At 54.0% G+C, this 16624-nt stretch overlaps 1 protein-coding gene and 1 long non-coding RNA gene across 13 annotated transcripts in view; both read right to left on the bottom strand.

Moving 5' to 3' along the window:
- Positions 1–6867, bottom strand: part of BRD1 (bromodomain containing 1) — a 51527-nt gene extending 44660 nt beyond the window's left edge. For 9 of the 12 annotated variants that reach the window (XR_004442436.1, XR_004442437.1, XM_033233527.1 and 6 more), the window contains exon 1: positions 2063–3443. Coding sequence is in view for 10 of the 12 variants with exons in the window: in XM_033233527.1 (XP_033089418.1) it covers positions 2063–3429 (1367 nt within the window). In the remaining 2 variants the exon portion in view is untranslated. Of the gene's footprint in view, positions 1–2062; positions 3444–4819; positions 5201–6514 lie in introns of those variants that run through there. The other 3 variants (XM_033233529.1, XM_033233530.1, XM_033233534.1) reach the window with 3 other exon arrangements.
- A 3799-nt stretch (positions 6868–10666) lies between these two features.
- Positions 10667–12737, bottom strand: LOC117096714. The gene is made up of 2 exons (XR_004442605.1): positions 12579–12737; positions 10667–10986 (listed from the first exon to the last, which is right to left on the bottom strand). It is a non-coding gene; the product is annotated as an uncharacterized LOC117096714 (long non-coding RNA).
- Positions 12738–16624: the final 3887 nt, after the last annotated feature.

The raw sequence follows: 16624 nt of genomic DNA, 5'->3' as shown, positions 1-16624 counted from the left end.
CCGGCCAGGCCCTGCCTCTCCCAGAGCAGGTCATCATCTGGTACTGGCCAGGGAAGGGAGCACTTCAGACTTTTGGCTTTTCATTTTGTTAGATCACATTTTGTTTATTTTGCTTCAATTTCAGTAAAGCTGAAATTTTTAGACCTCTTATACAGAAGCTCTTAATAAAAACCCTAGACTTTTTGACTCATAGGTAGAAATCCAAGCAAAACCATCTCTTCAAAGTCAGATTAATTTACAAAGACAAACACCTTGGTTTTGACAGGGGTTTTCTCTGGATGGGAAGGATTATGAGCATTTTTTGTTCATTCTGTCTGAATTGACTAATTCTCTGAATATTTACAGCTCTGTGAAAAGAAACTGGACTTCTCTTTGGCAAAGTAGAGTAATATTAACAAAAATCACTTAAAACTTTTTTTTTTTTTTTTTGAGACAGAGTTTCACTCTGTCACCCAGGCTGGAGTGCAGCAGCACAATCTTGGCTCACTGCAACCTCCCAGCCTCACCATCCAGTGCAGCTCAGTCTGCATGCGCCCCACCTGTGCTGCCCTCCCCTCACATGTGGAACAGGTCCGACACCTCAGAGGGTCCTGCTCGCTGACCCCCGGCAGTCCTGGAAGGTCTGTGTGGTACTGGGGCTCAGGCATCTCCCCCAGCCAAGCTGCAAGCTCAGCACCAGGCTGGCTCTCCCTGCCCTGTTGACCGGTAGGCCCCGTCTGTGCTCACAGCTTCTCCCCGTTTGGCCACCCTGTCCTCAGGGCATCTGCAGCAAGTGGGGGGCACAGCACGGGAAACGGGGCCAATGCCACAGCAGTGGATGTCCCGATGCCGAAGCCACTGGGAAGCCCAGGCCAGAGCCCCTCGGGTTGAGAGTCATACAGAGTTTCTGCGTGGGCTTCATTCCTTCTTAAAGTTTAGTCACTGAAATTCTTAAAAATCTTCACCCTTAGCTGGGCATGATGGCTCACGTCTATAGTCCTAGCACTTTGGGATGCAGAGGTGGGCAGACTGCCTGAGCTCAGGAGTTGCAGACCACACTGGGCAACATGGTGAAACACCACCTCTACTAAAAATACAAAGATTAGCTGGGCATGGGAGCATACGCCTATAGTCCCAGCTATTCGGGAGGCTGAGGCAAAAGAATTGCTGGAAGCTGGCAGCAGAGGTTGCAGTGAGCTGAGATCGTGCTACTACACTCCAGCCTGGGCAACAGAGAAAAACCCCATTGAAAATGGAAAAAAAAAAAAAAAGCTGAGCAAGTGCTATAATTCCAGCACTTTGGGAAGCCAAGGTGGGCAGATCACTTGAGGTCAGGCGTTTGAGACCAGCCTAGCCAACATGGTGAAACCCTGTCTCTATTTTAAAAATACAAAAATTTGCCGAGTGCAGTGGCTCACGCCTGTAATCCCAGCACTTTGGGAGGCCGAGGCGGGAGGATCACAAGGTCAGGAGATCGAGACCATCCTGGCTAACATGGTGAAACCCCGTCTCTACCAAAAATACAAAAAATTAGCTGGGCGTGGTGGCGGGTGCCTGTAGTCCCAGCTACTTGGGAGGCTGAGGCAGGAGAATGGCGTGAACCCAGGACACGGAGCTTGCAGTGAGCCGAGATCGCACCACTGCACTTCAGCCTGGGCAGCAGAGCAAGACTCCATCTCAAAAAAAAAAAAAAAATTGTCAGGCATGGTGGTGACGGGCGCCTGCAGTCCCAGCTATTCAGGAGGCTGAGGCAGGAGAACTGCTTGAACCCGGAGGCGGGGGTTGCAGAGAGCCGAGATTGCACCACTGCACTCCAGCCTGGGCGACAAAGCGAAACTCCATCTCAAAAAAAAAACTAGAAAACTATAGATCATTCCAAGCCTACAGACTAAAATCTTTTACAACATCTATTCCCCGAAAAGACGTGGTAAACAAGCAGAACCACACTTCAGGGGAGTATCAGGAAGCTGCGCCAACAGGAAGCGCAACGACCACCCAGCACCGGCCCCGCAGGCTGTGCCCGCGTCCTCCCAGGGTCCTGCACTGCAGGCTCCTTGTGGACCCAATGCTTGGACACGCTTACCTCTGCGGGGGTATATAAGGAGCGCACACGGTTGGCAGGACCGCACAGGGCTCAGCCAGAGCCTTCTTAGCCTTTTTTGCCTTCTTCCTGACCTTGGACGTGGACCTGACAGTTTTGACCGAGCTGTCTTTTCGACAGACGCCATTTTTCATTTCGACATCCCCGTAAATATTCAGAGGCCTCCGGGTGCAGCCTGGAGGTGTGTGGACATCACAGTAAGCGGTCTTTCTGACGGAGAAGGTGGTGCCACCACCAGTCAGTTCCTTCACGGGCTCCATTTTCATGTACAGGCCAGCCTTCTGGGCACACGTCACATGGAATGCTGTGTAGCAGTTTGCTTTGTGGCACTGGATGCAGGCACCCACGCCCTTCTGCTTACAGAGGTAGCATGTCAGTTTCCACCGGGCTGGGGGAATGTTCCTCACCCCGTCAATGGGCTCGATGAACACCGTATTGGCAAAGCCGACCTCTGGGATCCACAGGGCACACACCACGTGACCCCAGCGGTCGTCATCTGTCTTTTTGAAGGCACCACCCTTGTTGGGACACAGCACACAGTCGGCAGGCCGGGCCCGGGACTGCAGGCAGTGGCGGCAGAGCCACTGGCCCTCGGGGATGTAGGGCACCCCGTAGCACTCCTGGTGCACGGCCAGGTTGCACATGTCGCAGAAGAGGATCACATTGCTGTTCTGGCACTCCCCGTCCATGCAGATGCAGCACACGGCATCCTCATCGATCAGAGACTGCTGCTCGCCCTGCTTCTGGTTCTCGCAGTGCGACTCCTTCTCGAAGCGGTCCATCAGGAACTCAAACATGCTCTGCGACACGGCAGGGACGCAGTCGCCCTTGCGCTTCTCGTTGACGATCTCCAGCCAGGCGTAGTCCTCCTCGTCCATGTCGTACTCCACCTCGTTGTCCAGTTCCTCGGCCGACTTCTCGATGAACTTGTAGTACACCGGAGGCCTCCTGGGGGCGGATGGAGGGCTGTACTCCACGATGCGCACCTTGGGCTCTGGGAGGGCGCTGGCCGAGGCCGGCGCGCCGTGGGCGCTGGGGAGGGCTTCATTTTTCTTTTTGACTCTGTTGTTTTTGTGACGCTTAGTTCTTAAGCAGACAGGGGGCCGCTCGCTGTTTTCCTTATTGCTGTTGCATTCACTCATCTCTTGAGCCGTGAGGTCATCTTCTAATATGATCTCCAGGGGATCAAAAATACTGATCCTGTGCAAGCGCCCTTCAATTTCTATCTCTACCATCCTTTGAGCTTGAGCGTAGGTCAGCGTTTCTCGCGTGGGGGAGTGTTTAACACTGCACGGGGAGGAAGGATGCCTCGCTGCAGAGCCTCGATGACATCGTCCTTTCCTCCTCATTTGGTAATGATTACCTAAAATAAAGGCAAAGGTAAAGTTAATTCTATGCAGTGTGATCAAAGACTCGAGAAAGCTGCAAAAGTACACTTGTGCAGATCTAGCTCACCAGCTCCAAGCCCAATCAAAGCAAAACTCACAACTAACTTCTTTCCGAGGTGTCAAAAACCACGCATCCAGGCCTTAGCAACTCCCCAGGACCAGGGAGAGAACAGCAGTAACAGGCAGAGAGGCAGCCTGAGGAGCCCTCCTGAGCACCTGCGTCCCTATCACCACGCACCAGTCCCCTCTCAGACCACACCAACAGGCTGCGGAGACCACAGAAATGCTCCCCAAGAAGGAGGGGTCTGGCCCAGAGCCCACAGCTGCAGGACTTTCCTGGCATGCAGGCGATCCCCCAGAAAGTCCACATACAGGGCTGCACCCCACCAGACACAGAGGCTATGCCCACCAGAGAGGCATGCTCAGTGGCTACCTGGTCCTATCCAGTACTCGCCCTAAACCACTCTTCCCCTCCCCACTGCTCCCAGGAGAGCACCCCCATGAGCCCAAAGTCACCACAGTCCTTGCAGCATTCCTGCTGGGCTAGGGGTAGGAGACACACCACAGCCTGTCCACGCTCTATAGACAGGCCCTCCACACGCACACCACAGCACAGGGGAGCCCTGTACTGGTCTGAGGGGACAGTCTTCGCCCCCGGGAGGCCCCAACCCTGTTTCTGCAGAGCCTTGGCAATGACCACCATGGAAACACCCACAGGCCGAGTCAACCTGCCCCTTCCCCTCAGGGGCACTCCTCAAGCCCCAGTGAGACAATGGCCCTTCCTCCTTCTTTCTGAGCGAATCCAGATACGTGCAATACACTAAAGGGCCTCTCTCTGTTCTCCCCGGCACACGTGAAGGTAGACGCTCTGCTCAGGCTACACAGCGAGGGGCGGCCCCCAGGACCCCCTCGCAGCTTGCAGAGACCCTCACCAGGAGGGTCGCCAGCGCTGGCTCAGGCTCAGGTGCCTGAAGACTTGGCCACAGAGATTTAGGAGAATGTGCCTTTCCAGAGGTGGGCAAAACCAGTGAGCTGCCACCCATACCTCCAGCTCCTTGTGGCAGAGGCCTCTGCTGTTCGAACACCACGGACTGTGTCTATTCCCAGCTGTCCCCGGGGTGCCTCGTGCGTGGGTACCTCCAGTGAAGACCACCACCCGCTGGGCAGTGCCTCCCTCCAAAGCGCTACACCTCACTGACAGGAAGCAAAATGATTTTTCAGTGACTGACTCGTAAAACAAATATTCTCAGCTGAAGCCCAAGGCCCGCTCTGCATCAAGCCCTGCAAGGTCAGGGACGCCTGGCCCCGGGGCCCCGAGGGCCCCCGCAGCAGCCTGGCTTCAGAGCCTCACCCTGATCTACTGGGCCGCAGAAAAAGCCCTCAGGGAGCAGGCTTCCCTCCTGAGTCCCGAAAGGAAATCCCAGCCGACTTCAAGGGCACTTCCTAAGACAGACCCTGCAGCCACTGTGTATCCTTCTCTGTATCAGACAGAAATCCTCATTGTAGGTTGAAACTAGATAGCAATTACCTACAGAGAGCACAGGAGAGAAAATGTGGTCAGCCAAACCTCAGACCCCTTGCGTCTCCAGCGCCTCCAGGTACCCCCTCAAGCCTGGATTCCTGGAGAGCTGTCAGTACAGCCACCCCCCAGCCGGCCCTGTGAGCCCTGCAGAGGTGACACCACCGCCTGCAGAGAGCCACCCTGGTGCACCCGGGACGGCGACACGCGTCATGACTGAGGTGGGGCAGAAGCAACAGTTGGTTACTCACCAGATCAGCAACGAACCTGTCATTTTCCCCTCGACAGCAAAGTCCTGAGTCGCCCTAGCGACAAGCAGCCCCCGGAAACCCACTCTCTCCCAGGGAGCCGCGAAGCTCTTCATCTCAACACTTTCTCCAAGCGGAGAACCGAACCGAAGGCTTCACGGCCACAGCAGCTCTCCACACGCAACCGGGACCCGGGGAAAGGGGACCCGCCGCAGCGCGGGGCGACCCACGCCCTTCTCTGTTCACCGCTTCCCCCCGGGCCGGTTCTGTCCGCGCTGGGACAAGCCTTGCCACCGGGAGGGATCCGCGGGGGCACACACGTCGCTTCTGCAGGAATAATTCCCTTAAGGACCTCCCGGAGAGCTCTGCGGGCCAAAAGCAGGGGAGGCTGCCCACGAGACGGCCGCTTCCCTCTTCCCACCGCCCGCCCGGGGAGAAGCCGAGCCCGCGCCGGGCCTCTCCGCCAAGGCCACGGCGGCCGCGGCCGCTGAGTTGTGCGAAGTTGTGTGCAGCACTCGGGACGGCGCTGGGCCAAACACAAACATCCGCCGATGCCACGAACTGCACAACCGCCTGGCGACCGGCCTCCAACACAGCCCCGGACGGCCGCGCGTTCTGGGGGACGGGGCCGCACCCCCGGGGCAGGGGCTCCCGCTGCTAAGGATTCTCAGAACTCCCGCGTCCGCTCGCCAGAGCCGCGCTTCCCGCGAACTGCGCTTCAATCGTGTCACTCGTTTAAAAGGCCCGGGGAAGCCTCGCGTTCGTCGCGGGGCGTCTCCCTGCAAACGCCCGGGGAGGCTGCGGTGCCGGTTCTCAAGCCCGCCCGCCGCAGGCCGCGCGGCTCCTGGGCGATGTCGGGGCGCGTCCCTGCTCCCAGGGAGTTCCCGTCTGGGCAGAGCTCGGCGGGCCTGTTACATAAGGGGCGGCCCGGCCGGCTCGGCGGCTACCCGAGGCCCGGACCCGACTCGGAGCGCGGACTCCGGGCGGGCGCCGCGGCCCGACTCGGCCTCCCTCGACTCCCCGGCCTGACCTCCCCGGTCTCCCCGCCCGACCTCCCAGTCTCCCGGCCTATCTCCCCGGCCGCCCGGCCCGACCTCCCCGGTCTCCCCGCCCGGCCTCCCCGGCATCCCGGGCTCCCGGTCCGCGGACAATGCGGAGCCGCCGCCGCCAAACATGGCGTCGGCACCACAACCCCGAGAGGCCGGGCCGAGGCGGCGGCGGCCCGGGCGGCCCGCGAGGCGGCGGGGAGGCCTCCACGGCCAGGCCTCCGCCCACTCACCTTCGGGGCGCCGCGGCCGCGGGAGCCCGGCAAGCGGGCGGGCGCGGGGACCGGCGCGGCCGAGGCGGCGCTAATGGCGCCCGCGGCTCCTCCGCCAACGGCCGCGCAGGCCGGGCCCCGCCGCCGCTCCTGGGCGCGGGCTCCTCTCGGCCGCGGCGGCTCCGGGCCCGGCAGCGGCGGCCGCGGACTCTCGGGCGGCGGCTCGCGCGGCGCGGGCTCGGGGCCCGGCTGGAGGCCCGGCTCAGGGGGCCCGGCCGGCGGGCGCGGGCGGCGGGCGGCGGGCGCGGGACGCGGGGCTGGCTCGGACGCCAGGGCCGGGTCGCTCGCTCGCTCCCCAGCGAAGCAAACAATGCGGCGAGCGCTCCGCCCGGCGCGCTGCGTGCGAGACGCGCCCCGCCCGCCGCCGCCATGACGCGCGGACTCCGCCGCCTCAGCGGCGCGCGGGGGAGGGGGCGTCGCGAGGAGCGGGGGCCAAGTGGGGACCCTGAGGCGGCAGGGGCCGGGCTGGGAGTGGGGGGTCGGGAGGATGGAGAGTGGGGGCCCTTGAGTTAGGGAGGACCGGGCCAGAGGGTCCCTGAGGCGGTCAGGAGAATGGAGAATGAGGGGCCCTGAGGCAGGGGGACAGGCCTAGGAGTGGGGGACCCCGAGGCAGTTGGGGAGCAGCCGGGAGTCGGGGACCCTGAGGCAGGGGGTTACCGGCTGGGAGTGGGGGTCCATGAGGCAGAAGGGCATTGGCCCGGGGGTGGGGTCGCTGAGGCAGGGGGGACGGCCCGGGAGTGGGGGACCCAGAGGTGGGGGGACCGGCCGGGAGTGGGGGTCCCTGAGGCAGAAGGGCATTGGCCCTGGAGTGGGGGTCCCCCGAGGCAGGAGGGGGGAGCAGCCGGGAGTCGGGGGCCATGACGGACGGGCCAGGAGTGGGGGGCCCTGAGGCCGGGGTCCGTGGGGGGGACCGGCTGGGAGTGGGAGTCCCTGAGGCAGAAGGGCATTGGCCCAGGAATGGGGGGCCCTGAGGCAGGGGGCGATTGGCCCCAGAGTGGAGGGCCCTAAGTGGGCAGAGGGGGCCCTGCGAGCCCACTGGGTGGAAGTGGAAGGGGCACTGGCTGGGGCACCCGACTAAGTAGGGGAGGGTGGTGCAGCCGGGCTGGGAAGCCTCCCCTAGTGAGTGTCAGGCCAGGTGTGCAAGTAGCCCTGCCAGTGTGAGGGCCCTGCCAAGTCCGGCGTGAAGCAGATGCCCTTTAAGGTTGCAAGAAAAGGCCCCTGGGGGTGCGAGTTGAGAGGTGTGAGTCTCTACCTTCATGTTGCCCTTTTGAGTAAACTCTAAAATTCAGTGGGGTCATAACAATTTTCACTCCAAGATTAAGTCCCAAAATGTTTTAAGGTGAGGCAGGAGCTCCTTGGTTTCCTTTAGAATCTGTGATCAGGACGATGGTGCTGTGGAATCCGGTGCTGTGGAATCCCTGGGTTCCAGCAGCCCAGCCTGTGGCATCTAGGCAGGCCCCTCGGGCCGAGCAGCTGTCCACCCTGGGACAGACCTTCCCCATGGAGCAGCGGAGCGGCCCCACTGCTCAGGGCACTGCATCAAACACCTTATTGGGAGTGGGGTGGCTTTGTTCACCCAGGTGTCCCTGATAGGGACAAAGCCCCACAGGCCTTTTCCTGGCCAGCCCTCATGCCCATGGCACCGTGCGTGGGTTGTGATGTGAGGACTTGAGGGCAGGTAGGACCCCAGCCAAGGTCCCTAGTGGTCAGTCCTGATCTAGGACTCCCTGCAGACACACCCTTGAGTCGAGGGGGTGCAGGCCACTGGGGCCCTGACCTCTTCTGCACCAGACCCAGGAGCTTCGTGTCACCTCCATTCTACTGATGTCTGTTTACCTGTGGCCAAACAAGCAAGCTGAGCCGGAACCCTTCTCTCCTCCACCTCAGGGAAGCCAGATGGAAACAAGCTGGAGGTTCTTCACAACACAGAGTGAAAGTAAGACACAGTCTCATGAAAGAGAAGATGAAAAGACACGAAACCCTTCACAGAACAGGAGAGAGACAGGGACAGTGACTTCTCAGACAATGGAGGTGATGCTCAGAGGAGAGAAGAACAAAGCCTCGAATGTAGGCGTGTCAGAGGGAGACTCAGGAAGGCCTTCGGAGAGAAAGGATCTTTTTTAGAGTTCAGACTGATCCTACAGAGGAGGGGTTGCCAAAATACTAAGAGAATTGAACCGTAACTCATACACAGTGAAACTAGCGTTCCAGTGAGACAGCAAAATAAAGGTGTCTTCACGGCTTGTAAACATCCACGTTTACCACACACGCAGTCTCTAAAAGTACTAGAAGAAATACCTTAACAAAGTGAAAAGTGGACTCAAGAGTAAGACATGGATGCTAGCAAGTAAATCAGTCTGGCCTGTTAAAATCAACCTGAGAGAAATCCCAGATGAACTCAACATGACACATGGCAAGGCCGGGCGCAGAAGGAAGTGAAAGTGCACGGAAGCTCTTGTATTGTTTGGTTTGAGGATTTTAGAATCAATAGAAAAAAAGGTTAAAAATTTTAACTGGGCATGGTGGGTCACACCTGTAATCCCAGCACTTTGGGAGGCCAAAGCAGACGAATCACCTGAGGTCGGGAGTTCAAGACCAGCCTGATCAACATGGAGAAACCCCATCTCTACTAAAAATACAAAAAAAAAAAAAATTAGCTGGGTGTGGCGGCACATGCCTGTAATCCCAGGTACCTGGGAGGCTGAGGCAGGAGAATTGGTGGAAACCGGGAGGTGGAGGTTACGGTGAGCTGAGATGGTGCCATTGCACTCCAGCCTGGCCAACAAGAGCAAAACTCTGTCTCAAAAAAAAAATTAAACCATCAGAAAGTTTCCACAAGAATGGTGAGAAAAGAATTTACCACTTTCAAAACAGCTGAGGAAAAAGTGAAATGAAAAATAACAGCACTAAAACAAAAAAAAAAAACAGGAATGAGTAAAAGATAAAACCATGATAAATATGCAACATCATATGAGTTGGCAGGACTAAGTTCAAACATTTGAGTAATCAGAGGAATGTGATAGGATTAAATTCATCTATTAAAAGACAGCCTCTCTGAATGGAATATGAATATGGTTAAATAATGCTGCAAGAAATTCACCTGAAAATAACAGATGAAAACTAAAACAATGGGGCCGGGCACAGTGGCTCACACCTGTAATCCCAACACTTTGGGAGACCGAGGCAGGCGCATCAGCTGAGGTCAGGAGTTCACGACCTGATGAACATAGTGAAACCCCATCTCTACTAAAAATAGAAAAATTAGCCAGGCATGGAGGCACATGCCTGTAGTCCCAGCTACTTGGGAGGCTGAGATTGCAGTGAGGCAAGATTGCCCCACTGCACTCCAGCCTGGGTAACAGAGCAAGACTCCGTTTCGTAAATAAAAGGATGGAAATTATCATATGTTTGTTCCTCAAAAGGCACCGTAAAGAGACTGAAGAATGAAAAACTAAAAGATATGTACACTTTGCAAATGATTAGTATTTAGAATATAGAGAGCACCGCTTCAGAACCATTAGAAAGAGAGAAACAAGGCCGGGCGCGGTGGCTCAAGCCTGTAATGCCAGCACTTTAGGAGGCCGAGACGGGCAGATCACGAGGTCAGGAGATCGAGACCATCCTGGCTAACACGGTGGAACCCCGTCTCTACTAAAAAATACAAAAAACTAGCCGGGCGAGGTGGCGGGCGCCTGTAGACCCAGCTACTCGGGAGGCTGAGGCAGGAGAATGGTATAAACCTGGGAGGCGGAGCTTTCAGTGAGCTGAGATCGCGCCACTGCACTCCAGCCTGGGCGACAGAGAGAGACTCTGTCTCAAAAACCCAAATCAGCAAAGAAACCCGTGTCATAATCAGGCTTCTTGCAGAGAACATGGAAAGGCCTATCATCTTACTAGTAAATTTGGAAATGCAAACTAAAACCACACCAAATAGGCACCAGCGTTCATATGTGGCATTACTCAGCGATGGCAAGATGGTAGAGCAATATCCTGCTGGTCAGAATGTCAAATGGGACAATTATTTGGTAAATATCATGGCCGTATGGCATTACCCAGTGAAAACGGACATGTTTATCAGTTTCCTGTTGCTGCAAAACAAACCACGCCCAAAACTTTGTAGCCCAAGACAACAGTCATTCCTTTTGTTCACACATCTGCTATTTGGGCAGGATTCAGCAGGCACAGCTAGACTACTTCCTGCATCCTCATTGGGGCACCTTCACTAGGGGCTGGAGGAGCCACTTCCAAGATGGTGCACTCACGTGGCTGGGACCTTGATCCAGGCTCTGGGCTGAGGGCTTTGGGAACATCCTCATGGAACGGTAGCCATGCTCCAGGAGCAAGGGTTTCAAGAGAAGCAGGTGGGACCTGTATCACTTTTCACATCCTAGCTTCTGAAGTCACATAGCATCACTTCTGCCGTAGCGACAGGCCTGTCCAGATTCAAGAGTTAGGGAGATGCGTCATCATCACATTTTAAGAGAAGCATCCTGTGTGGGAGAAGTTGGTGTGGCCACTTTGAGAAGGTGCAAGCTCCCATTCCCGGCTGTAGGGTTAAGTCTGTTTGTATTCCTAGGTGCATTCCATACCTGGGTGTGTGCCTGAGAAACTTGTTCATCAGGAGGCATGTGGCATGTGCATGAATGTTCAGAGCAACACTGTTTTTGGTTTTTTTGTTTATTTTTCTTTTTATTTTGTTTTATTTTAACATTGTTTTTAATAGCAAATACTGGGGGAAATCTTAAATATCGAAGAACAGGCCGGGCGCGGTGGCTCAAGCCTGTAATCCCAGCACTTTGGGAGGCCGAGACAGGCGGATCACGAGGTCAGGAGATCGAGACCATCCTGGCTAACACAGTGAAACCCCGTCTCTACTAAAAATACAAAAAAACTAGCCGGGCGAGGTGGCGGGCGCCTGTAGTCCCAGCTACTCGGGAGGCTGAGGCAGGAGAATGGCGTAAACCTGGGAGACGGAGCTTGCAGTGAGCTGAGATCCGGCCACTGCACTCCAGTCCGGGCAACAGAGCGAGACTCCGCCTCAAAAAAAAAAAAAAAATCGAAGAACAGTAAAATGGACAAAGTGAGGTATCTCCACACAATGGAATAGCACACAGCAACAGAAATGAATGAATTCCACCACCAACATGGCCAAATCTCAAACACATAATTCTAAATGGAAGAAAGAAATCTGAAAAGATTATAGAATATGATTCCATTTACACTCGGCAGACAGAGCTAGGAAATATGTAAGTATGTACACATACACACACACACACACACACCTTTTCTGATACCTCTTAGCAAACCTTGAGTTCATGCTGATACCTGTACCTCCAGTTACAATCTGGCATGGAGCTGATTCTACTCTTCCATCTTTCTACATAACTATCGATGCCTTCACTTAGTAGCTCAGTACCCCCCTACATAACCATCTCTGGGCTGTACAGAACAGAAAATTGGCCCCAGACACAACCACTGCCCCCACTTATGCACCAGCCAAAAACACGGTTCTGGGGTCATCACTGCTCCCCAGAATGGTTACATCTGTAGGCTGAAAGCACAGCCCAAGAAAAGGCAAGGAGGAGGATGGTCATGTTGTTTCTGATATTCTGTTTCTGGTAGGAATAAGACAAAACCCTTTTTCTTTGATCTATCTCACCTTTAATTTATTTAATTTTTATTTTTACCCACTGTCTACAACAATCACCTTTAATCCTTTCACAAACAAATGAAACGTTCTTTAAATGTTGTTTTTCTCACTTCAGAATTTAGGAAAAATAGTTTTACTGACATTTACTTTTAATAAAAATGTAGTAATTTGCATTGTTGCAGTACAAATCTGTCCTCCTTGTCACTAGGATATAATCAGACAAATTGATAGTGGAGCCCAGGCCTTACATGGGTGTCATATTTGAAAATAATGTTCCTGTGCTTCCACAACATGCCCACCATTAAGGAACAAGGGTTGTGGCATGTCTGCTGAACCAATGCCCACAGAACCCTCAGACCCATACTGGCCACGCACCTGTATTCTGGCACACAAGGCCTCAGCCTCACAAGTAGTGAGAAGGACACTTCCTGGCAGGCCAAGAGCCGTGGCAAACACCAGAACCCTCTGGAAGATAGAAACTTGCACACGCACAGGTCCTGCAGGCACACCTGAGGAAGGTCAATTTGGTTCTGCTTCCTGGCCTAGGAAGAGAAGAGCAAATAAGATTAAAAAAAAAAAAAAATCTTGGATGTAATGTAGGCTCAGTCTTACATTCCTTCTGATGACACCTCCCAACAGAAGTTGATTTTCTGGCTTGGTCGTTGCATAACGCCATCTGGTTTAGATGTGTCATGTAACAAGGACACTCGTGCGTGTTAATTGCCACTTCTTGCAGCGCCTGTGTAGATGAATTAGGTCAGAACGCAAGACTAGCTTGTTGTGGTTGAGAATAACCTTCAGAGATTATCATCCCAAGAGGGAGCTAATAAAAATGTCCCAAATTGAGGATTAGACACCCCAAAATGAGTGTGTCTATTCAGTGGCAGGTTGTGTTCCTGAGCAAGCCTGTCAGGCAGATTTTCAGATCCTCTGGAGTGTGCACCTGTTTAACTTGCTATTTACTATTGATTATGATATTTTACAACTCAGCAAGGGTAGACTTTAATTTGTTGAAGACAGATGGCCAAGTAAAATTATTCCTGTCTGAAAGCAACGCAAATAAATTTTGCCCGGCAGTGAGTGATAGAAATTATTTCTCTCCAGTAGAAAAGATTACAGTTAGAAAAGGTTGCAGTTTGGCCGGGCACAATGGCTCACGCCTGTAATCCCAGCACTTTGGGAGGCCAAGGTGGACGGATCACCTGCAGTCAGGAGTTCGAGACTAGCCTGGCCAACCTGGTAAACCCTCGTGTCTACTAAAAATACAAAAATTAGTGGGGCGTGGTGGTGGGCGCCTGTAATCCCAGCTACTCAAGAGACTGAGGCAGGAGAATTGCTTGAACCTGGGAGGTGGAGGTTGCAGTGAGCCAAGATCACGCCATTGCACTCCAGCCTGGGTGACAGAGCAAGACTCCGTCTTAAAAAAAAGAAAAGAAAAAAAGAAAAGGTTGTGGTTTATGACTTGTAGAACATTAACCAGTTTTTTAAAAAATCTAAATAAGCAGAATTACTCAAACTTTTTTTAGGTCACTATAAATATTTCCCTCTCTCCAACATTTTGAACCAGCCTCACCATCGTGCCTCATTAATGACTTAAATAAATCTTTGACATGTCTTCACTTTAAAGTTGTATGAATCATGTTTTTAACTTTTTTTTTTTTTTTTGAGACGGAGTCGTGCTCTGTCACCCAGGCTGGAGTGCAGTGGCGCGATCTCGGCTCACTGCAAACCCTGCCTTCCAGGTTCACACCATTATCCTGCCTCAGCCTCCCAAGTGGCTGGGACTATGGGACTACAGGCGCCTGCGACCACGCCCGGCGAATTTGTGTGTGTGTGTGTGTGTGTGTGTGTGTGTATTTTTATTTATTTATCTTTTTTTTGAGACGGAGTCTTGCTCAGTCACCCAGGCTGGAGTGCCGTGGCGCGATCTCGGCTCATTGCAAGCTCCGCCTCCCGGGTTCACGCCGTTCTCCTGCCTCAGCCTCCCGAGTAGCTGGGACTACAGGCGCCCGCCACTACGCCCGGCTAGTTTTTGTTTGTTTGTTTGTTTTAGTACAGACGGGGTTTCACCGTGTTAGCCAGGATGGTCTCCATCTCCTGACCTCGTGATCCGCCTGTCTCGGCCTCCCTAAGTGCTGGGATTACAGGCGTGAGCCACAGCGTCCGGCCGTGTGTGTGTATTTTTAGTAGAGACGGGGTTTCACCATGTTAGTGTATTTTTAGTAGAGAGGGGGTTTCACCATGTTAGCCAGGATGGTCTCCATCTCCTGACCTCGTGATCCGCCTGTCTCGGCCTCCCTAAGTGCTGGGATTACAGGCGTGAGCCACAGCGTCCGGCCGTGTGTGTGTATTTTTAGTAGAGACGGGGTTTCACCATGTTAGCCAGGATGGTCTCGATCTCCTGACTGCATGATCCGCCCGCCTCGACCTCCCAAAATGCTAGGATTACAGGCGTGAGCCACTGCGCCGGCCCTGTTTTTAACTTTTTAAGAAGTATGCTTTGACAGCTCCAACATCTAGCTGCCTTCTCAGCCTCTCCTCCAGGATGTCCAGTAGGCATCTCGAACTCAACGTGTCTGGCACTCAGCTTTTGACATTCATCCCCAAACTTCTCTGCTGTCTCCTTCCTCTGTTAGGGGTTGAATGGTGTACCCCTCCTAAAGGTATCGTGAAGTCCTAAGCCACCGTGCCTGTGAACATGACCTAATTTGGAAATGGGGTCTTTGCAGATATAATTAAATTAGGATGAAGCCAGGCACAGTGGCTCACACCTGTAATCCCAGCACTTTGGGAGGCCAAGGTGGGCGGATCACCTGAGGTCAGGAGTTCAAGACCAGCCTAACCAATGTGGTGAAACCCCGTCTCTACTAAAAATACAAAAATTAGCTGGGCATGGTGGTGCGTGCCTGTAGTCCCAGCTACTCACAAGGCTGAGGCAGGAGGATCGCTTGAACCTGGGAAGCAGAGGTTGCAGTGAGCAGAGATTGTGCCACTGCACTCTAGCCTGGGCAATAGAGTAAGACTGCATCTCAATAAATAAATAAATAAGAATAAATAATAGGCTGGGCGCAGTGGCTCACGCCCGTAATCCCAGCACTTTGGGAGGCCAAGGCAGGCAGATCACGAGATCAGGAGATGGAGACCATCCTGGCTAACATGGTGAAAACCTGTCTCTACTAAAAATACAAAAGTATAGCCAGGTGTGGTGGCGGGCACCTGTAGTCCCAGCTACTCGGGAGGCTGAGGCAGGAGAATGGCATGAACCCAGGAGGCGGAGCTTGCAGTGAGCCGAGATTGCGCCACAGCACTCCAGCCTGGGTGACAGAGAGAGACTCCATCTCAAAAAAAAAAAAAAAAAAGACATAAGAAAAAAAGAATAAATAATAATAATAATAATAATAAAGTTAGGATGAGGTCATTGAGTTGGGCCCTAATCCAATGACTGGTATCCTTTTTTTTTTTTTTTTTTTGAGGCGGAGTCTCGCTCTGTCGTCCGGACTGGAGTGCAGTGGCCGGATCTCAGCTCACTGCAAGCTCCGTCTCCCAGGTTTACGCCATTCTCCTGCCTCAGCCTCCTGAGTAGCTGGGACTACAGGCGCCCGCCACCTCGCCCGGCTAGTTTTTGTATTTTTAGTAGAGACGGGGTTTCACCGTGTTAGCCAGGATGGTCTCGATCTCCTGACCTCGTGATCCGCCCGTCTCGGCCTCCCAAAGTGCTGGGATTACAGGCTTGAGCCACCGCGCCCGGCCTGGTATCCTTTTCTAAATTACAATCTGCTAACCTTCTCTGTATCATTCCAATTTTAGTATATGTGCTGCTAAAGCAGGCACATGGTATTCTTATAAGAAGAGAAATTGGGACACAGACACACAAGCAAAGACAGCTGTGTGACAATGGAGACAGAGAGTGGAGTGATGTGGCCACAAGCCAAGGAATGCAAAGTACTGATGGCCACCAGAAGCTGAAAGAGGCAGGAAAGACCCCTCTTTCTGGGCTTCAGAGGGAACACAGTCCTGTTGGTGCCTGGACTTCAGGCTTCCGACCTCCAGAACTGTGGGAGAGTGAGATGCTGCCATTCTCAGCGCCCCCAGGCTGTGGCACTTTGTCGTAGCAGCTACAGGACATGAATCCACTTTCTCAGCTAAGGCAACTCCAGGCTTCCTAGGTGAGAGGCAGTCCCTCCCTTCTCATGTCTGACCCGCTAGCAAAACCTGTCAGCTCCCCTTTCAAAATAAGTCCAGAACCAGCCCTGTGTCACCACCTCCTCTGTTCCCTCCCAGGGACAGTGGCCAACACCTCTCACCTGGATTATCCCAGGAGCCTGACCCACCTCTGTGCTTCACCCTTGTATCCTTCTGCTTCTTCCTCTCTACAGCAGCCCAAGTGACAGCGTCTCCTGTGTTTAACGCCTTCTGCTGGC

The sequence above is a fragment of the Trachypithecus francoisi genome, unplaced genomic scaffold (assembly GCF_009764315.1).
Source record: "Trachypithecus francoisi isolate TF-2019V2 unplaced genomic scaffold, Tfra_2.0 Lachesis_group14, whole genome shotgun sequence".
Taxonomy (NCBI): domain Eukaryota; kingdom Metazoa; phylum Chordata; class Mammalia; order Primates; family Cercopithecidae; genus Trachypithecus; species Trachypithecus francoisi.
This window is presented reverse-complemented; position numbering and strand designations above follow the sequence as displayed.